This window comes from Lepisosteus platostomus, chromosome 26 (genome assembly GCF_059453375.1).
Source record: "Lepisosteus platostomus isolate fLepPlt1 chromosome 26, fLepPlt1.hap1, whole genome shotgun sequence".
Lineage (NCBI taxonomy): Eukaryota > Metazoa > Chordata > Actinopteri > Semionotiformes > Lepisosteidae > Lepisosteus > Lepisosteus platostomus.
Genome location: NC_142636.1, coordinates 15216804 through 15237556, shown reverse-complemented (window position 1 = coordinate 15237556; position 20753 = coordinate 15216804). Strand labels below are relative to the sequence as shown.

At 50.5% G+C, this 20753-nt stretch overlaps 3 protein-coding genes and 1 long non-coding RNA gene across 10 annotated transcripts in view; 2 read left to right on the top strand and 2 right to left on the bottom strand.

The window, feature by feature from the left end:
* The window catches only part of kcnj20 (potassium inwardly rectifying channel subfamily J member 20), a 181203-nt gene that overhangs the window by 54051 nt on the left and 106399 nt on the right, over window positions 1-20753 (bottom strand). The window lies entirely within an intron of this gene.
* Window positions 490-8150, bottom strand: LOC148640383 (uncharacterized). 2 transcript variants are annotated; one of them, XM_088621310.1, is made up of 4 exons: window positions 7924-8146; window positions 3972-4370; window positions 2980-3318; window positions 490-961 (listed from the first exon to the last, which is right to left on the bottom strand). In XM_088621310.1, the coding sequence occupies exons 1-4, from the start codon at window positions 7964-7966 to the stop codon at window positions 825-827; spliced, it is 918 nt and encodes a 305-aa protein (XP_088477436.1). In that variant the 5' UTR covers window positions 7967-8146; the 3' UTR covers window positions 490-824. The 2 variants fall into 2 exon arrangements, with proteins under 2 accessions (XP_088477436.1, XP_088477435.1); XM_088621309.1 differs by lacking the exon at window positions 490-961 and having other exon boundaries at window positions 2723-3318; window positions 7924-8150.
* Window positions 3312-5182, top strand: LOC148640384 (uncharacterized). Its single transcript, XR_015930673.1, has 2 exons — window positions 3312-3787; window positions 4111-5182. It is a non-coding gene; the product is annotated as an uncharacterized LOC148640384 (long non-coding RNA).
* Window positions 14016-20748, top strand: LOC148640382 (uncharacterized). Of its 5 annotated transcripts, none has more exons than XM_088621330.1 (9): window positions 14021-14205; window positions 14913-14953; window positions 16505-16630; window positions 16775-16945; window positions 17410-17547; window positions 17855-17938; window positions 18289-18391; window positions 18738-18772; window positions 18847-20748. In XM_088621330.1, the coding sequence occupies exons 3-9, from the start codon at window positions 16561-16563 to the stop codon at window positions 18912-18914; spliced, it is 669 nt and encodes a 222-aa protein (XP_088477456.1). In that variant the 5' UTR covers window positions 14021-14205; window positions 14913-14953; window positions 16505-16560; the 3' UTR covers window positions 18915-20748. The 5 variants fall into 5 exon arrangements, with proteins under 5 accessions (XP_088477457.1, XP_088477456.1, XP_088477458.1 ...); XM_088621332.1 differs by having other exon boundaries at window positions 14026-14205; window positions 18864-20748; XM_088621334.1 differs by having other exon boundaries at window positions 14032-14205; window positions 18289-18353.

Sequence of the window (20753 nt, the reverse complement as noted above, 5' to 3'; positions counted from 1 at the left end):
GAGGAATCCTACTCTATTGGGCCCCTGAGCAAGGCCCTTAACTCCAACTGCTCCAGGGGTGCTGTATAAATGGCTGACCCTGCGCTCTGACCCCCATATTCTCTCCCTGTCTGTGTGTCTCAAGGAGAGCAAGCTGGAGTATATGAAAAGACGAATTCCTAATACATGAAATTGTATATGGCCAGTAAAGTGATCTGATCTTATCTTATCCAATCACATCCACGCCAGTTTTCCGAATTAAGCCGCATGTATTTGGGAGGAAACCCACGTGAAACGGGAATAGACTCCAGGCGGCTCCCCAGCGCTGCTGACAGCTGCGCCCCGTTCTTCAGGACTGACCGTCTCGGCCAGCCGGCGGAGGAGCGGATTCCTCCTGCTGCCGCTAGAGGGCAGTACAGCCGGAAAGAGGCCCGTAGGCGCCGATCGTCGCCGACACCGATATGAGTAAAAAGGCAGATGTGAGACAAACGAAACAACACGCGAGGCACCTTATTACAAAAAAAAAACTTCATTCAAAAAATTAAGATAAAGGTTGCAAATGATGAGGCCGGGGGAAGCAGGACGGCCAACGAAGTAACCGGATACTGGTGTCCGTGAGCGGGAGGGGAAGGGTTAATGGCGGGCTGAATCAGCGGGGTGCAGTCCGTAGCATGTAGACACGTCCAGACGGCACAGGACTGTAGTGCATCAGTGCGGCCAGACGTTCACCTGCGAGCGGTCAGTCAGCCTGCGCCTCGGCCGGAAGTTCCCATGACGCCACGGGGGGCGGGGCTCCTCTTGTCCACGCCCACCCGCCTTCATCTCCGGGCGGGGCGGGGCGGGGCTTACATCACCTCCCAGCGGCGCCGGCTGCCCAGCCTCCTCCGCAGCAGGGCGGCGCACATGGCGGCGGCCGCGCACAGCACCAGCCCGTTCACGGCGAAGAGCGAGTACACGCGCCACAGCACGGGGGGGCCGCAACCTGGCGCGAGCGAGAGAGGGGGGAGAAGGTCAGTGCGCCTGCGCGGCGAGGGCCGGCCCTGCGTCAAAAACACCCGGGAAGAAGACACCACGCGGGGGGCGTTGATGCCACGTCAGAATGTTACCGGAGAACAGCTGGTCTTTGCAGCGAAGTCGTGTTCACGTGGATGTTTCGGCTGTGGATTCAGTGGGATTGTGTCGCTAATACTCGCACGGCTGCACTGCAGCGCTGTTTCTGGACGAAGTTATGTGCCCAGCTGAAAAGTTGATCACAAATGGCAAGCTGCCACCTGCTGGGCGTTACCGCCCCTTGCATCGCTAAAGCCCAGCCTGCGGCGCCGAGACCGGCTTTAACGCGCTCCTGTGTGCGAGTTCGGGCACAGGGGTCCCCAGCCTGGCGCTGCAGGACTGCGGGCCTGAAGTTGTGTTCTGTACACAGATGTTTTGTTCTACTTTATGAAATGCAGTTGACAAAAGGCAAACGTCCGTGTGAGCCGGAGCTGAGTGCAGTCTAACAGTTCGGATGAGTCGTGTCGTGAAGTCAGTTCGGGGCTTGACCTGTGGGCCCACAGAACCAGAAACTCTGTCTCGAGGGGTGGTGGCGCTGCTGTTTCGCATTTAATAACTTACCCCGTTTTTCAAAAATAGATTTTCCCTGAAATCCCCCAAAATCAAGTTGCGTGCCAGCGAGCCGCCAGCAGAGGGCGCCAGACCCAGGCTCTCGACGCTAGTGGCTGTGCAGTTCACATGGACTCGGACTTCAAGACGCGGAAATGTTGAGTTTTGGTTGCAGCACCGAACGTCCATGGCTGAACTGGGACATGGTGCTTTTTTTTCTTCACAGATTGTAGGTGAAAAAGTTAGCGTTGCTCAGTTTTGTGCGATTATAAACATAGTCATTAAAGTGAAGTAGTTCAAGTAGGTTATTAATAGTCATTAAAATAAGTTTATAAGAGTCTTTAAAATGTGGTGGAGCTGTGGAATTTGCTATATTAGTATTTAGGTAAGAAGTGACTAATATTCAGTTCCTGTTGGTTGGGTTTTGCAGGTTGTTTATGTTCAGTAATTACTGACACAGCGAGAGTTTGCCATAGGCACTGCAGTTTTCGGAGTGTATAATCCACGTCAGCACACACACTATGCAGATGTCTTTTAAACATTCTGCTCTTTTCTGTTACTCTTTTTTAGGAGAAGCAATTTTTGCTGAGTCTTCTGCAGCCATGTTGTAGTAGCCTAGCAGAAGCTGTGTTAGGGGAGTACCTCAGGGGTCTGGACTAGGGGTGCTGCTGTTTCGAATTCCTATCGCTGATCTGTATGAGTGTGGGACACGCGTCTCACACACTCACACCAGGGCCCAGTCTAACCTACCAGTGTACCCAGTTAGGAGGATCAGCAGGTTCTGTGGAAGCAGCAGAGGAACTTGAATAAGATCTTGATAAACCTGCAGACTGGAGACATACTAGCGCTGTTCCCTCTGGAGCAGAACTCCCATCCCTGTGGCCCAGTATGGTGACCGGGGCGGTTTACCCCGGCTCTCTGAGACTCCTCGCCTGAGCTCTGTTAACGCCTGGGCCGGCTGTCCCTATAGCAGTGGCAGCTCAGAGCACGTGATGAACATGTGTTGTGACTGCGGACTCCTGTGCTTCAGGCCTCTGCCCGGCGGTGAGCAGGTGAGCCTGAAACCCGGGGTCCTGCAGTTCCTGCGTTCTTCAACCCAGCGTCTCGTCAGCTCCGTCCCGCGAGGAGAAACTGCCCGATTCCTTCAGCGTGAATCAGGCCAAGGGCGTGGCTCTGTGGTTTGGCCCGAGTGCCGGATCGCAGACACGGAGCCAGAGCGCCCCTGCACCTCCCTGTCTGAACTGCCTGGGCCGTCTGCTGGTGCACACACGCCCCCTGCTGGCCCCCCCGGCTCACGCCACATCGGAATCGGAAGACGGGCGGCGCTTCGGAATGGCGGATCCCGAGATTCGGGTTCTGGGGTGGGGCGAGCTCCATGGCCGCGGGTTCGAGAGCACCTGCCTTGCTGCCAGCTGCCGCAGGGCGTGACGTTGAGGAGGCTGCCGGGCCCGGTCACGGTCCAGCGCCGCCCTTCGACCCTGCAGCTCACGCTGCACAGGAAGCCGCCGCTGTCGTTGGCCCGGAGGCGGGTGAGGAGCAGCCAGCTGTAGGTCCCCCCCGCCCCCGTCCCGTTCGCCGCCGGCGCCGTGTCCGGGTCGGGGCCGAGCCAGGAGGCGCGGCACTCCTCCAGCCGGCGGCGGCGGCGGGACGAGATCTGGCAGTGCAGCATGACCGAGCCGCCCGCGCAGTGGGGCCGCGGTGACGCCCACTGCTCCACCCTCAGCTCTCCCGGGAAGGGCTCTGAAGGGAAGGACAGGGACAGCGGTCAGTGTTCTCGGAGCGGAGGAGCGTCGCCCGCCTGCACGGGGATGGGGGAGCTCTGAGGACAGCCAGGCTGCTGTGATGTGTCGGTGGACCAGCAGGGGGCGCTCTCCCCTCTGGACCAGGCAACACCTAGGCTGTGAGAGGGGCTGTAGGAGGTGTCGTCATTCAGATGAGATTTTAACCCCAGGTTCTGACTGGATGTATAAGATCGCAGGGCGTGTCAGAGCGGCGCCCTGGCTAAACTCCAGTCTGGGCTGTGCAGTCTGGCCTCAGAGCTCCCCCTTAACCCCCCTTTCCTGTCCTCCCCCCAGGCAGTGGGAGTCCCACACCTGGCTGGCTCTGCACAAGGGCCAGGCGCTATCGGACACAGCGGCCGCAGCAGGGAGACACTTTCAACGGCCAAACAGGCGCCATGCAGCTGGAAAGGGAGCAAAAGAAGCAGAAGGTCAGTGTCCCAGCGGCGCAGGGGGGACGTGTTCAGGAGCAGCCTGAACACGCGGGGAGCTGGGGTGGAGGAGTGCAGCAGGTCGGCAGCCTGTGATCAAACCCTCTGGAGCGTGGCTCTCGCCGGAGGTCGGCACAGCCCCTCCTCCCCATGATCTGGGGGCACAAGGGCAGGGGGCACCCACCTCCCTGCTCGCCGTGGCATTCCTGAGTGGGTGCTCCGGTCACTCCCAGCACGCTGCCCGGTCCTGTCCGCGACTCGAATTTGCCGTTGATCCTGCACTTGAGGGAGCAGTAGAAGGTGTTGTTGTCCTGCTCCTGCAGCCCGGCGAGGGTCAGGAAGGAGTAGGTGGCCATGTCCTCCTGCACGCTGATCCGGGTTCGGAACTGCTCCGCGCCGGTCACGTCCTGGAGCTCCGCGGGCCCCGCCGATCCCGCCGGCCCCGGGACGTACCAGTAGGGCGCGCAGTCCTCCAGCTTCTCGCCGTCGGACAGGATGCTGCAGTGGAAGGTCACCGAGCCCCCGGTGCGATGGCAGGTCCTGCCGGGAGACTGGTTGATCCAGACCTTGCCGAGAGCAGGAGCTGTCCGGGAAGAGGGAGGAGGCGGTAAGAGCACTGTCCAACCACATTTGGGGAAAACTAAATGAGGAAACCTGGAGCAAACGGGAATCCCACTAGGCTTTGGCCTTTTCCTGCATTCAAGGAGATTGGAGTTCCCTTCCAGTCATTTCCCCGGAGGAGTATCCCCCCCTCTCTCCAGGCTCGTCCTGCTGCGCTGGGATGGGCTTCAGTGGTCATGTGACCAGGGGGGCAGTCGCTCCACGTCCCGGTCTGGGAGCTGCGGACTTCAGTGGTCAGCAAAACAGGCAAACATCTGGACTCCAGTCTGTCTCCGATCGCCGTGGACGCACCAGAGACGGGGAGTGATGGGAGAGGGAGATAAGGCCGCTTGCCGTCACTTCATTGAACTTTTAAGAACTGGGAAGGGATTCAGACCCTGTGGGTCGAGTCGGCAGAGCCGACACGGGGCCGTTCGGGTCGAGCAGTAACAGCGGGTTCGTTGTGAAAGAAGCTGTTCTGTGTCTGGCGCCCCGATCAGGCAGGCGCGGTCTGGGCAGATTTATTGCTGTTTCTCCAGCGAGATCGTTCTCAGGTCCGGTCTTGTTCCACCAGGAGGCCCCCTGTCTGAGCTCCTTCCCTCAGAAAGATGTACCTGATCCAGAACAGAGTGGTTCCCCAGGGGCACCTACCCTGAGCTACATATGCTTTTTCATACTCTTCTTTGAATCTCTGCCTTTTTGTATCTCCCTTCAGAAGCACCACAAAAAATTCTTAACAACCCACAGGGCTGGTTTGGCGATAATGTTGACTTTGAATAAAATTCCAGACTCTAATTATTGGTTTTCACTCATTGTGGTTATTTATACTGTACATTTGTCCTGGTGCCTGAGAATCTGTGGTTCAGCCTCGGTTCCATAATTTGGCTTCTTGCCTGAAAGCAGAAAACCTGCTTTGCACAGGAAGGTTCTAATCTGTAGCTGCTGTCCTAATTAATCAATCTGATTAATTGGATCTGTACTGCGTGTAAACTCCAGATTCAAATCTTATAGCAGCCGCCAGTTCCCGGACACTCAGAGAAAAAGTGTCAGATTCAGAGATACTTTATCTCCACACATCCAGTCAGCTAAAGTGCCATACATATCGTGCTGGTGTGGGTGTTGTGAAATAATCTGATAATTTAATCAAGCAGTGTGCCAGTTATAAACGGAAGTCATCTTTATTGTGACTAGTTTGCATTTTTTAAATCAAATTCTTATAAAAACATGTGGGCCCTCCTTCTATATTTGGTAGCAAACTCCTTTTTCGCAATAAAACACAAGTAATCTAATCGAAACAGATCGGTATTCTGAAATGTCAGGTGTTCATTGTAAAGCTTTAAACACCAAAGACCGGAGTGTTCAGCACCACATGAAAAGCCATCGGTATTTGTTTTTATCTGCTCTTTCTGCATGTGAGCGAGACTCCAGAACTTCACATTCGCTTGTCTGCTTGAGCAGCACAGACGAGCAGCTGGACTCTGGTGCACAAAGAGCTCTGGACAGGTCTGCGCTGAAATCACTGTAAAAAAGGGCCACAGAGCTCAGGCTTTGTAAGATTCATTCACTTGTTTAAAAACGTTTTCAGCAGTCTGGGCTTTGTGGGGCCGGCAGCCGTCTGAAGGAGCTGCTCACAACAGTCACAAGGCGTGGCGATTCGATCACGTCGGCCCGGCAGAAAACAGGACTTTCAGGACAGCAACAGGACAGCAACAGGCCATCCGGCCCCCTGTCCCCCCCGCACCTGTCCCTCGGTCTGTCCCGGCACCCGTGACGACAATCCTGCCGCAGCCTCAAAACTCACTTTTTTTACACATTAAATAACTCGTTAGATAAAAGTTCTCTGAAGAACAGCTACGAACAAGGCAGTGGTTAGTAGTTAATAGATCCCAGGATGTCACCCAGACTTTTTTTTGGGAGAAGCCAGGATATCGGGTTTAAACTCCTGGAACCCTTAACGTTTGTCGGTGCATTGGCCAGGAATCGAACCCAGGTCAAATGCTGAGAGGGCAGCAGGGCTAACCGCTGTGCCAGCAGCACATGGTATTTTTGCACGTCTGGCTTTCAGCAGTGCCCTTGGCATCCACTCCTTTGAAAGGATTGTTAAGGGGACGGCCTCTTTAGACTAAAGAGATTCATTCCCTTCCACCTGAATCATGACCCTTTTTCTGAAATCCCATCAGAAATCCGTCTTGCCCTAGTTTGTTTGGAATTTCATTGTAGCTTCTAAGTCTCTAACGACATGTTAATTTCTGCCGGGACATGTACGGGAGAGCAGCGCTCAAGAAACTGTCTCAGAACGCCGCGTTTCTGAACGCAAATGAGTGCACCGTACCTGACCTGAAAGACAACAGTCTGAGACTGGATTAAGCAACTGTGCTACTGGTGCCCTTTCTTTCCAAAGCGCACCCAGTCACAGGACTGTGATTCAGCAGGCAGCTGCCATGAGCCGGTTTTCCTCTGGCAGCTGTTCCTGCTGGCAGTGGGATCTCAGCCTATCCTTGGCAAAGGAGCCAAGGGAACTCGAATTGGGAACCATCCTTCTCCCACCTGCAGTGATGTGGGAGTAAACACATTTCAGGGTGAAACATCAGCGCGTTAGCAAGAACGTGGGTTGTTTTCACATTACATGTGCCCTTTAACCACGCACAGCCCTTCGGTTACTTGGAATTTGTGCCAATTTGCTTACGAGTAAAGACAAGCTTTCTTTTTATCCTTTTCTCAACTTGTAGGCATTGGTTTCTGCCTCGGATTCTTACAAGAGCCCTGTGAACTGACAGCTTTCAGTTCTCTTGCATCCTGACTTCATCCTGCAGATTCCCCTTCGCCCACTTCTGCAATTCTTGAGGAGTAACTCCTCTAATCTCCTCTTTCCCAAGCTTGAGAACCGAGTCTGCTTTACACAAAGGGTTGTGGGAGCATGGAGCAAACCATCTACCCATATTGTTGGAGCTGATACCCTGGCTTCTTTCAAGGACGATCTCGATGAGCTCCAGGGATCTGTTAGTAACTTCCAAACGAGCTGGACTAGTTTGTAACCACTCTTATGTGCTCAGTATGAATTGGTCTGGAAAGTCTTGTATAAACTCACAGTTTTGCCAGAAAGCCCTAACTGTGATGACCAAATTCTAATAATCAGTATTTTAGGATGAATGAATTAAGAGATGTGTTCATGATCTGTTTTTCCCCTGCTTCGCTATAAATCAGGTCTCTTCTTTCTTTATCATTGATTTGCTTCGCCTCTCTCTCTCTGCGTTACTCTTTAGGATCTGAACCCGCAACCCTCCAGCCAGAACCCTACCCATGGTCCCACACTGCTGCTCCCTCTCGTCGGCCTCTGTGTTCTCCACAGCTGTCTGGAACTGTTTCCTTATTCTGGTCTCTGCCACTCGTCCCTGGACAGAGTTATACGTTATATATAAAGACATGTAAGATACACATGAATCATCGCTTGACGGCTCCCCCCACCAAACCGCCAGACACCAATCGCTTCGTCGTGTGAGCTCAGCTCCCTCCTCGGAGCCTCGCAGCTCTCTTACCTGGAAATAAAAGTAGCAGGTTCAGCAGGACAGCCCGGGACATTTTAGTTGCTCCTTGATTCCTGTTCTGTAATTCAGGGTTCTCTCAGGACTGGCTGTATTTAACGAGGAGCTGAGCCCCGACCTTCATCAGCACTAATGTTTCCTGTCGTGGTTTTTCAAAACCCCAGATCCGATTTCCTCTTGAGTGTCGGGGCCTGCCCGTGCAGTTGACAGAAAGCTGTGCGTTTGTTTTTTTACATTTTGCAAAGAGAATGTGAACGGTGGAGGAGATAAGAGAACAGTCAGCTGATGAGATTGATCTGAGCGAGATGCCAGGAAATGTGCAGCACAGCGAGAGCCGTCATGCCTGCACTGAGACCTGTGGCTCTGCTTGTGTCCTCACCCTCACGCAAGCAGGAGATCACAGACCACAGGGGCCACTGAGCTCAAGCTGGGAGTCATTTTAAAACAGGCTGCTTGAAACCTACTGATAGGTTATGCCAGAATAAGAGCTCAAATGATTTTCTATTACAAGTCATTTGGTCTTGGGACACAGAGGTCAGACTTGCTGCTTTACAGCACTGGGGCTGTCAAGGAAATATAACTGTCAAGGAAGCCACAAGAGAGAGCTCTCACCTGAGTAAGGTCTTTATTTCAGTATTGCAATATTGGGAGCCCTGCTGCCACTTCGTAAAGTGCACCAGAGACTCAATTTGTTACAAGCAGTACAGGGTTTTTATAAGACGTTGCGCTGTAAGAGAAAGCTCAGCACTTTGTCCCTTCTAAAACTTCCCCTTTCCCTAAGACAAAACAGATTACATCATAGAGCGAGAGAAGAAGCACCACTAGATTTGTTATTCAAAGCTTATCAGTTACTTTCGGCTAATTCTAACGACCCAGGCAGCATATATAGTTTTGGTACATTGTCTTCTAAAGTAACCTAAACAGTGTACTTTGTTGACGCACTGTTTTCTAAAATTCTGCACGTACTGTAGCACAGCAGTTACATCCTTGAAATATATTTTCTAAAAGCACCAATATATTTTTTGCAAAGCTCTCTACATTTTAAGAATCAATTTACTTATTAGATTTCCATTTCAGGCCCCAGGTTCGATCCCGGACCAGGGGCTCTATCTGTGTGGAGTCTGTGTGTTCATGTAGGTTTCCCCCAGGTGCTCCAGTTTCCTCCCACAGTCCAAAGTCCAACTGGCCCTGGTGTGAGTGTGTGTGTCTCTGTGCGCTGTGATGGACTGGCGTCCTGTCCAGGGTGTACCCTGCCTGTTGCTTGCTGGAATAGGCTCCAGTATCCCTCATGACCCTGTATTGGATAAAGCAGATAGAATATGGAGGAATGGAGTCATTAAATCATAGAATGTAGGTATAACTGGGCTAAAATGTTTCAGTTGTGTTCTGAAGTCCTTCGGGGATTAATCAGAGAGACTCCAGGAAAATTCCTTTCTTTTTCATTACTCTCATAGTGGAATTTTCTGACACTCTAACCATGAACCGGCTCTTGTGACTCATCCTGCGATTGTTGCGGTGTTGCGAATGAGGAAAAATAAACTGCAACTGTAGAAGTGTCCTTAAGAATGATTTTCAGGAAGGAAAAGCAGTTACTGCACCCTCAAGGCTCACCAGAGAATGGGACACTAGCCCATCACAGGGAGCCCCATACTCCCCTGGGGCCCCTCAGTCCTGCCAGGCGGCCTCGAACCTGCAACCTCCCCCTTGTGGAATTCTTTCCTTCTCTTTGCGGGGGGTTAAAGAGACCCCACCGCTCCTCTCCATTTCACAAATGAGCTTTCTCAGATGGGGAAGAGGAGGAGGGTTACAAATTGCCAAAGGGTTTTTCCAAGGTTCTGTTTTGTGTCCAGCAGGGGGCAGTGTTGGAGACCATGTGCTCTGCCGGGGGGGTGGCAATTATACAGGCAGCGATGGAGAATCCGGAGGAGGCAGGCAGATCCGAGAGTTAAATCACAAGGAACCCTTCCTAAGTGGGAAGTGAAACTGTTTACATACTTTAGGAAAGAATACGAGCATTGTTGGCAGACTGGGGCTGTTTTTGTTGGTTTTGGAATAAACTCAGTTTCATCAAGGCCTCATTGTTTTAGTTAGGGGTTAAAGGTCACTGTTAACGTGGAAAAGAATGGGAAACAATAACTGGATTCAACTAATTAAGAGCTGCTCTGGAATTAAAATAACAACGGCCCTGTTTCTCTGTGGGCAACATGGCCGATTTCACTGAACCCAAACTTCAACAGGCTACAGACCAAAGTATCAGATTTTGAGATTTTGTACAAAACAACAGCAACAAAACTCCTGCCATCAGCGACTGTGATCTCAGCAGGGGGTAAAACAGAGAATCTGCTTACGATCTCTCTTAAACTTCAGTGTAATCAGATGACCTCATTGAAGCTACGAAGAGGACAAAATGAACAGTCTTCACAGATGAGTGCAGGGATAACAGCTGGTGAGGTGTCTGCAGACGAGGGAGATAAGGGTGGCGAGCAGCCTGCTTGCTGGAAGAAGATGTAGAACAGAGTCTTTACGTGTGTTTACCCTGCTGACCTGGCACTGTGGGTGAAACTCCCCTTCTGAGCTGTGCGCTGTGAGTTCCTCTTGTCTCACTCTGCTTTCTAGATTCAAGAGTGTTTTAAGATCAATTCGTTTTATGATCAGAGAAGACAAAACCTCTTGCCCTGAATCTCTGGATAGTAAATAGTTGTGTGTGTGTGTTTGAGATCCTGTTCCCAGGCAGAAACACTACAGGTTTTGGCTGCGATTGAAGTACTGAAAAGAAAATGACTCCCTTTGCTTTGTAAATGTGTCATTTTAATATCCCGCAGAGAGTTTATTTTACTTCCTGAAGAGATGTGTATTGTTCTGTCTTTCAGATGAGACGTAAAACCAAGGTCCTGACTCTCGGTGGTCATTAAAGATCCCCGGGCATTTCTCGATAAGAATGGGGAGTTATCCTGGGGTCCGGGCCAAATTTCCCCCTGGCCTTTACCATGGCCTCTAAACTGTCCCCATGTATGACTGGCTTGCACTGGCCATGGGATGGACTGGCGCCCCCTCCAGGGCGTACCCTGCCTTGTGCTCGTTGCTTGCCGGGTAGGCTCCGGCTTCCCACAACACCGTATGGTATAGAGCGGTTTGGTAAATGACATGACGTGTATTGTTGTTTTTTCTAGTTTGTAATTTCCTTTGTCTTGAGTGCTGTGATCTTGAACGATCCTTTCTGTTTGCGCAAGTGTTTTTGTCTTTATCTGAGGTTTGATTCACCATCCACTGGCCAAGGGACTTTGAGGCTGTCTGAAGTGACACATGAGCCAGGTCTGCTGTTGCATTGGAAACATGGCTATTCCAGCACTGCAGATATATGTTTCCTTTGTTCATTTTTATTTATGATTTTAAATTTGCTCTGCCTCGACTCCCTCTCTTTCTGATTTATTGTGCAGGCAGAGATCTGTAAACACACAACCAGTTCTGCCTCTTTCTGTGTGTGTTGGGGGGGAGAGGGGTATCAGCTTTCTGACAAATCTTTGCACGCAATTCAAGAGGGATAAATTAATTATAATTTACTCAAAGAAAACCATAAGCTCTTTTGTAGTATTTTTTTAAATGTTAGAATGCGTGCAAATCCTGGATTATGCAAACTTCACACAAGACTCCTTATATGTTAGTAATGTAATTTGTTTCAGACTTCATTTTTTAGTTTATTATTATCCTTTGCTCCCTTATCAAAAAGTTTGGATTATCTCTTTCGTCAAGTTGAGAGTGTTGTGTAGCATGACACTGACTCTGCTCTGGCTCTCTTACCCCGCAGGGGGTGGCAGGTTCGAATCCGCCCCACAGTGGCAGACACTGCTTGCTGTGTCCCTGACCCACGGGCTCTGCGCTCCAGTCAGCGTATCGACAGGCGCAATGGTACAAACAGGTACGGGCCATTGCCTCCCCTCCAGGAGAATTCCTGAATTTTATGTTTCTCTTAACGCTCCAAAAAAAAAAAAGTTGTCCATGAGTACAGTGCCCAGGGAATCAGGTGAATTAGTCAGCCAACCCCCCCCACACACACACACTGCTTTCCGAGCCAATGCAGAAACCATCTGCGTCACGGAATGTGACTGCCCCGGAGCTACAGCACGGAGCTGGATCACAGGAGTGTTTCTCACATTCCTGTAGGAGTTTTCTTAATCAGAGGTATCAGGTCAAATACCACAAGCCTCAGGGTGTTTCCAGAACACTTTGATTTCCAGTGGTGATTTGTCACTTTCCATAGGGTGCGATGGAGGGCTGGAGGTGGACCCGCTGTAATAAACACAGCTTGACACCTGCATCCTCGAACCCAGCTCTTACAGATTATCCCTGAGCCCTAACAGAGCTATTGCACAACTCACTCCACCTGGAAAGTACCAGTGCAGACTGCGTGTTACTGTAATGGAAACTGTGGAGCGAAACTTTTATGGATCCATTTTTCAGTGTCTTCTAATTCAGGGTTGTGTGGGAGTCAGAGCCTTTCCCAGCAAGCAACGTGCACCAGGCAGGGAGGAGCAAAACCTGCCTGTCATATTTCAACATATACATATAAAAGTGTTAGAATAATTCTGTTTTTTTCTGGAACAAAGGAGTAATGAATTTATTATATATATGTATCTGTAAAGACAGGAACAGATGCTTCTTATCCGTGAACAAGGACTAACTGGGTCTCCATCCACTGGAGGAGAGACACAGGTCTCACTGACAGCACTGCAGGACCACAGCAGAGTCTCCATCCACTGGAGGAGAGACACAGCTCTCACTGACAGCACTGCAGGACCACAGCATAGTCTCCATCCACTGGAGGAGAGACGCAGCTCTCACTGACAGCACTGCAGGACCACAGCAGAGTCTCCATCCACTGGAGGAGAGACACAGCTCTCACTGACAGCACTGCAGGACAAAAGCAGAGTCTCCATCCACTGGAGGAGAGACACAGCTCTCACTGACAGCACTGCAGGAACACAGCAGAGTCTCCATCCACTGGAGGAGAGACGCAGCTCTCACTGACGGCACTGCAGGACCACAGCAGAGTCTCCATCCCCTGGAGGAGAGACGCAGCTCTCACTGACAGCACTGCAGGACCACAGCAGAGTCTCCATCCACTGGAGGAGAGACGCAGCTCTCACTGACAGCACTGCAGGACCACAGCAGAGTCTCCATCCACTGGAGGAGAGACGCAGCTCTCACTGACAGCACTGCAGGACCACGGCAGAGTCTCCGTCCACTGGAGGAGAGACACAGCTCTCGCTGACAGCACTGCAGGACCACAGCAGAGTCTCCATCCACTTGAGCTCTCCACTTGGTGCTTGTTTAGGAAGACAGTGGTAAGACTCGCATGGAGCTGTAAACACACAAACAGGGCCTTTATCAGTGACTCAGAGAGTGAAAGTGTGGACTGGGGCCAGGGAGCATTCCTGACTCCCACAGCTCGTCCTGTTCAAACTTGCCAGTCTCTGTAAGTGCTGTGCATCCTCAAATGCCACCACCAATTGTCAAAACAAAACAAAAAGCATAAAGACGGAGAATAGAGACCTTGCATGGTTGAGCACTCCAGCATCTTAAATAGCTTGAAAGAACCACAGAAATGGCAACAGCAGAGCTGAGGTTAATGTAGGTTACAGACAAGAGGCAGCCTGCACATTTATGTTTAGATCAAAGTTTATGGACAGGATAGCACTGCGTGACATCGGCTTGTTTTCAGGGGGTTGTGCTAGACATCTAGCCCACTTGGCAGCTAGAGGCTAAGTGCTCTGAGGATCTCGTCCAGCTGTGCCTAGAGAGGAGCCAGGGTATCGGCTCCCACAACATGGCAGGTCTGCCTGTTAGCGTGTCGATCTTTGCTCCTTGAGGAAGAGGATCTCTAAGTGACACCGTTAAGCTAACAAGCTGCTCCTTAAGCTAACGAGCTGCTGAAGCAGCCAATTGTCTGTGTTCTTTACAAGCTGTCCCATAAGCCCTGGAGCCCTGGTGCATCCACTTCCCTTGGCCCGATGTTGTCCAATGAGACGTCTCACAGCTCTGGCATCCACTGAACAGATTTGCATTGAGCTCCTGTCCTGCTCTGACTTGTTCCCCTTTTCAAACCTCCAAGAGGCGAGCTACCGCTCAAAGTTTTGACGTGCACCACAACTGGTTCTGTGGCTGTGCGGGTTATAAGACGAGGGTGAGCACGCAGCAGAGACTCAGAGCTCCTCAGCGCAGCAAGAGCGAAGGGTCTGTCTGCAGGGAGACAGGACTGGAGAACTTAAAGCTCATCAGGTACGACATGATCTACTGCTGTTTACTGGAAGAGCCCTCTCATATAATTCTATATTGATAATAATCATAATATCAGTCGTCCTTGTAGTGCAGGGAATGACATCATCCGGAATGTTTAATTATTCATTTATTTTTATTTCTCATTGTTGTAAGTTTACAAAAGTTATTGGGGATAATAATGGCAGCTATTTCTCCATGTTCACATTAGAACTGTGTGGTCTTGCTGGATAACACAGCATGAAAATGGACTGGGTGTGAAATCAGAATAAGATTCCTAGAAAATGCCCCTTTGACACACTTCTTGCTGTATCTGCAAAGGGGCTGCAAAGTCAGACATCGGTTTATTGATTAAATTGTGTCACCGCTCCAGGAAAGAAAACTCCAGAGCACTGACTTTCAGGAGCAGGACACTATTTTAACATTATTTTTTGCTGAACTACAAACTTTCAAAGATCAAGCCTGTGCCAGCCCAGATAGTTACTCTCAGCATTTGCAAATTCACAGCCAGGTGTCTGTCTAGTTCACTTACAGACTGTTCTCCAGTGCATCGGAGATTCCCAGTCCCTGTCTTTGTGACCTCAGTGTCTGCTGGTGTCTTCGTTTCAATTGATTCTGTGGATATTTAACAACCAGATCCCTTCCTCCTGCATTTAAAAATCATTAACTAATAATCATTTACTAATCCGGACCTTTCTACTTGTTTCCAGCACTGAAGACACCTGAGATTTTATTTGACCTCTCCAAATTCGTAAGTAACTCACCAGCTTCATCTTTTTAGTAACGGCTTGAGCTCATCTGTGCCCAGCCAGACTTGAAAACCACCAGGAAAGGACAGATTTGCAAGAACAAGCTGTGAGATTCAGTTTGGTTAGACACAACAGGAAAGTTCACGGACATTCAGGAAAAAGACATGCCTCCCATATACTCTAGGTGACAGCTGTCAAGTTAGAAGCTTAAACACGTTGTGTCTGTCTGCTTTAATAGCCTTGAACAGTTTGTTCTTCAAAAGCAGACACATAGGGACACACAGGTGCTCTCTGCCAGCCTACAGCAGCTCGAACCCAAAGATTATTTGCACATCAAAGGTGGAGAAGTGGGGAGTCTGTTCAGGGCGACTTGCTGTAAAGTGCTATCACTGCTGTCCCTGGTCTGTTCGGCGTCGGGCGAGCGGAGAGAGTGTACTGCAGGGAGGAGAGTACACCCAGCTCCACCCAGGGAGACGTGCTCCTGTCGAATTGCGGTTCGTCTGCTTTCTACTGTGACAGAAGCTTATTCTAAAAAATGTATGAGGGCCTTTGTTGTCTCATTGTGAGAAGCTACTGAGAGGCTCTCTGCCTCCACCTCCCAACACGGCACGTCACTGTGCTCTTACCCTGCTAACAGGACAGTGTAGTGCAGGGCACCACAGTTAGATCAGGGTAGAAGCGCAGTACAGTGCAGTAAAGTCCAGTGAGATCAGAGTAAAAATACAGTACAGTGCAGTAGAGCCCAGTGAGATCAGGGTAAAAATACAGTACAGTGCAGTAGAGCCCAGTGAGGTCAGGGTAAAAGTAGACTGAAATTGTGGTACACAGATGTGTGATAGAGAAAAATATGAACAGTGAAAAACTATTGCAAGACAATGCCAGTACACAATACAAGATACAAATACCACTTATTGCAGTGTAGTATCATTAGGGAGGTTTCCCTTGTGAAAAGCCAGTCATGCAAGAATCTCACAGTCGAGCATCTCCAATTTCGTTGGACAAAGGCCATGCTTCCCTTGAACCAATCAGAGGACAAACGCCTTTCTTCTTTTCAGCCAATCACAGAGCTGATGTCACTGTCACTTCGCTGTTTCGACCAATCAGGGGCTTCTAACGAGGTTGCCTTCCTGTGATGGACAAGAGCTCGACAGCAATGCGCTCGCTAGGGGCTACAGGGCGGCAGAGTCCTTCAGGGTCCCGTGAGCCTGAACCCGCTTTACATCTGAAGGAAATGACACAGTTATGACTGATAAAACAACAGTTTACAGCCCCAGTTCAATAAACACGCGTTCGTCATGGTGTTGTTGGTGGTGTGGAGAAACGTTTGTTTTAAAGATTGAGTTCCAGGTCTTTTCTAAATGGTTTTGCGATCTGTCGGTATTGCAATAAAATAATAAGTGAATTTCATTCAAGTGAATGAAAATTCCGTCTCCCTGTGATGTTGTTTGTTACTGCTGTGAAACCGCCGCTGTCTGGAGGGGGGCGGGGGTTTTGTACGAACTGCACAGAAGGTGGAGGAGTGAGCGCACGGTGTCCGCTTTTGTATTTTGCAGGAGCTCCCGGGCCGGCCGGACAGGAGCAAACCCGAACCCGAGGCCAAGGCGCGAGGATGAACCCCAGGGCGCTCTGCCTGCACGCGCACCTGCTCCTCCTGCTGAGCCCCGTGCTGGGGGGCGCAGGTGAGCGAGCCGGGGGTCGGTGTGGCTCGTGGTAAACGAATCGTGGCTCATTTCGTTGACGTGTTATTCTCTCCTGCTCTCGTCGCCCTGAATCCGTGCACTGGTCTCATCCCGGCTCCTGTCGCTGTAACACGGTTTCTCCAGAGCGAGGGGGTGCGTTGGCGTGCCTGTCCGGACACGCCACCGATATCAGCTGCTCCTTCAACGAGACGAACGTCTGCGATTCGATCCGGGACTGCAACGTGACGGCCGGGGCGTGCGGACTCTTCCCCGGCTACACGCGAGTGGAGTGCCGGGTCACCTATGATGGTGAAGGTGAGCCCGTCTTTTAATCCGGTTCGGTGTTCACTGTTTCTAGAATCATGACTGTTCTGACTCGCTGTGGGTGAGAGGCTGCCACGCTCCTGCAGCGCTAGGGCTGGGAATCAATGTCTCGCGGCAACAGTGTGTCCTTAGTGCTGCAGAGGTACTGTATGTAAACAGTATGTGGACACAAGGGAAGACCTTCTCTGAAAACACATGACAATGGAAAGAAAACCGCAGGTGAATGTGTTTTAAATTAAATTAAGGGAAACAAGCGTAGGGTTATATTAGACTTTTTGTACCCTAATTTAGCCTCAGCACTTATGTAAGTAGGTATTGAAAGTAGTATATCAGCGCTCTGATATGACAGATGTAAATTCAACATGAGGATGATCATGTTAGCGTCCAGGATTTTGCTTACCAGCACTGGCAGAATGCCATTGGATAACTGTATTTTCATGCTTGTTCATTCCCAGGACAAGACTGCATTAATGTAACCATGGGGAAGGACTCCAAATGTTACAACGGTGGGAAGAAAATCGCCAGTCAAGCTGAAGGCCCCGCCTGCATTAAAGCTGGCAGCCTGCAGTGCACACATGTGTTTGTCCAGCAAGGTGAGCTGTCTGGTGACGGGGCTGCGCTCACCCTTCGTTTGCCCAAACAGAGGGACAGGAAGCTGCTTGTTCTCACGCAGAATACAGCTGTGGGAAAGCCTGCATCTAAGGAGGACAGTGATGCCCCATCAGCCCTTAATGACAAGTGGAAGCACTTGACTGTTATTCCTCTCCCTGGAGTCTAGACTTGCCAGCCCTCTATTTCAGACATGTGTGCAGTCACAGCCGTGATGTCATAGGAGTGGGGAGACCTGGGAGACAAGAGGCGTGGTTTCCAAGCTGAACTGGTTCTTTCCTTGTCTTCCAGATTTGGGGTGCAACCACGACGGTCGTACTGATTTCCCATCCTGCTCTTTTCTCCCTCATGGGAGTGAGGGGGGATCTCTATCAGGTAGCCTTTCACTGGAGATACGGCTCAGATATAAGAGAGAGAAAATCAGGGTTTTTTTTCAAATGCTATAGTTTGCTGTCGTTTATTTGAAAGCTGCTGTTAACAGCGTCTTCTAACAAGTCCAACAGGCATTTTCATTATCTCAGGGAAGGGCTTCAGAATGAGCAGCCTGAATGTGAAGTGATTGTCTTAATCAATATTTATATCTGGAAGCACTTCATCTACACCTAGGACATGACACTGTCCAGTAAGAATGTCTCACTCCTGCATGATGCTGTGAGAGACTCACAGACCACTGAATGTCCGTCAGTCAGACGTGATGTGTGCCCCCTCTGCGTTCTTCCTTCCAGACTGGAGTCTTTCGGTCGGAGTGATTGTTGGCGTGTTGGCTGTCACCATTGTGGCTGGAGTTCTGGTACGTTTCCGAGGTCGAGGGATCGAATACAACACTGGGTAGGCAGAGTCTTGACCCCCTTCATCTGCCTGCTGTTTCCAATTACATTTTGTATCCTCGGTATGGTGGTCAGTGAGAGTGAGCTGGGCACTGATGCCCTTAACTCCTCTGTATCCTCGGTATGGTGGTCAGTGAGAGTGAGCTGGGCACTGATGCCCTTAACTCCTCTGTATCCTCAGTATGGTGGTCAGTGAGAGTGAGCTGGGCACTGATGCCCTTAACTCCTCTGTATCCTCAGTATGGTGGTCAGTGAGAGTGAGCTGGGCACCGATGCCCTTAACTCCTCTGTATCCTCAGTCATACCTCTTGCAGTAACTGATTGGAATTCCCTTCTTTCTCTCTCAGGTCTGGAAATACAGGCGACAGAAAAGGACAAGCAGGTAGTTGTCATTTCTTATCCTAATAATCCCTTTATAGCCCTGGGTCTGTGAAGAGAAGACATTGCTTAATGCAGTTTCTGTTTTTCCCCAGGGGGGACCTGGAAAGTTCAGTAGGGAGCGAAGATCCACTGCAAGCTGGTGACATGTGAAGGTCCGGACTGCCGGAGAGGCTGTTAAACTGAGACTGAGACGCTTGCTGTCCTGCAGAATTGTTATTCCCTGTAACTGTTCCTTTTGACAGTGTCCTGCTGTGAGTTTCCTGCTTTGTGACTGTTCCAGCACACTCCTCACAGATGGAGAAAATGCTGTTCTGTATTGCCTTTCAGCCATGTGTATAGAATTGAGAAACCGTCCTGCTGAGCGGGCTGAGATCTGGGTCCACATTCACTCCAGTGCTGAAGTGTGAAACCTCAGAGCTGTTTAATCAAGGAACTCTGGGAAGAGAACGCGCACGGTGCGGTATAGCCCTCTGGTGTGAGCGAGCTGTCGTGCGTGAAAGCACAGCGCGTTCGTGGGCTGCCCTCTGCTGGTAGACAGAGGTGGTGCAGCTGAGTAAACCGCGTAGTAAATAACTCAGGAGCCCCGAGTCCGAATCGCTCTTGTCTTCTGGAGCACAACCTTAGAACAGGGAGACATTCCCCACATACACGCACAAAGCATCCCTCAACAGCACTTTTTTTTCTTGCTCCTGTGTTAATGTGGATTATGGAGCTGTATTTTTTATTTTGTTTTGATGGTTGTTGTATTTATTGGGTTGAACGCACAGCTTGTTGTTCCTCTCTCTGAGCACTGCGGCCGCCCACAATCCTGCGTCGGTTCTTACTGTTTCAGGACCTCCTGCGCCAGCAGGGGGCAGCGCAGTGTGGTGGGCACGTCTCCGGACTCCCAGCAGGGGAGATAGCGGTCCGTTTGTCAGGCTCACATCGAAATGCCCACCTGAACTACACCTGGACAGGGACTCTCTTCTTAAACTGGGAGAGTTAACTTAGTCTTCAGTGGGCTTAGCAGCCACCTGGGAGGAGCTTGACTGAAGCTGCTATCTGCCCCTGGACTGAGAGCACAGCCTCAGAGCCCCACACAGCGCTGGGTCTCCTTCCTCAGTCCCTCTCGTCTGCCTTCAATGAGACACGGGTACTTGACTCGGTCTTCTCTGTTTACTCTTGCACAATGTCTTTGTTAATTGAGCCTACTGATGTTGCAATAGTTCTTTTATTTTTTTTGCTGTAACCGTCTGCACTGTCAGCCTCGTGTTTCAGGTGGGGGATAACGAGGGGGATGCGGGTGCGTTCTATTTTACACTCGGTCTAGGGCGAGGCTCTGTGTGTCGGCGCTGGTGATTGGACTCGCGCCCCCTCCAGGCGAGAGCAGTCACGGCCCGTCATTCTGCACTGCACCCTGGGAACCCATACTAGGCTCCGTTCTGCCATCCTGACTCGGGTGATCCGATGGGAGGCAGCAGAGTGCCTGATCAGTGGCTGTTCACAGGACTGACCACGAGGAGCCCGGTGCAGACAGTTAAAAAACAATGTGAATATGGGTCTCTGTCCTGTCAGGGGATTTGTGATGGTGCCCATGCGGCTGTATCTCAGGGAACGGCTTTGGTTGTTTGAGGCGTAGAGATATTCAGGATGGAATTATGCGTGACAAACACGATTGCGGAACAGGATGTGTTACCTTTTACTGGGACTAATTTTGTTTGCATTCACTTTGAAATAGGAGTGTTTCTGCTCTTGGTATCTTCTGCATTCTGGCTGTGTGAAGCGCCCGGGGAGAGATCTTACTCGGAAGAAGGTGTTAGATATAGTATAGAAATAGGTGAACGTAAGGACACAAGATTGACTCTAATACAGTGAAAATCTGTAAATAAATGAAGTGTCAATGAGTACTGTACTCAGGGTAGCACTGTGACTTAATTACCCTCTTCCTGTAACTGGATGGTACCTGTTTTTTTAGTTAATAAAGCACGTATTACACTAGTGCT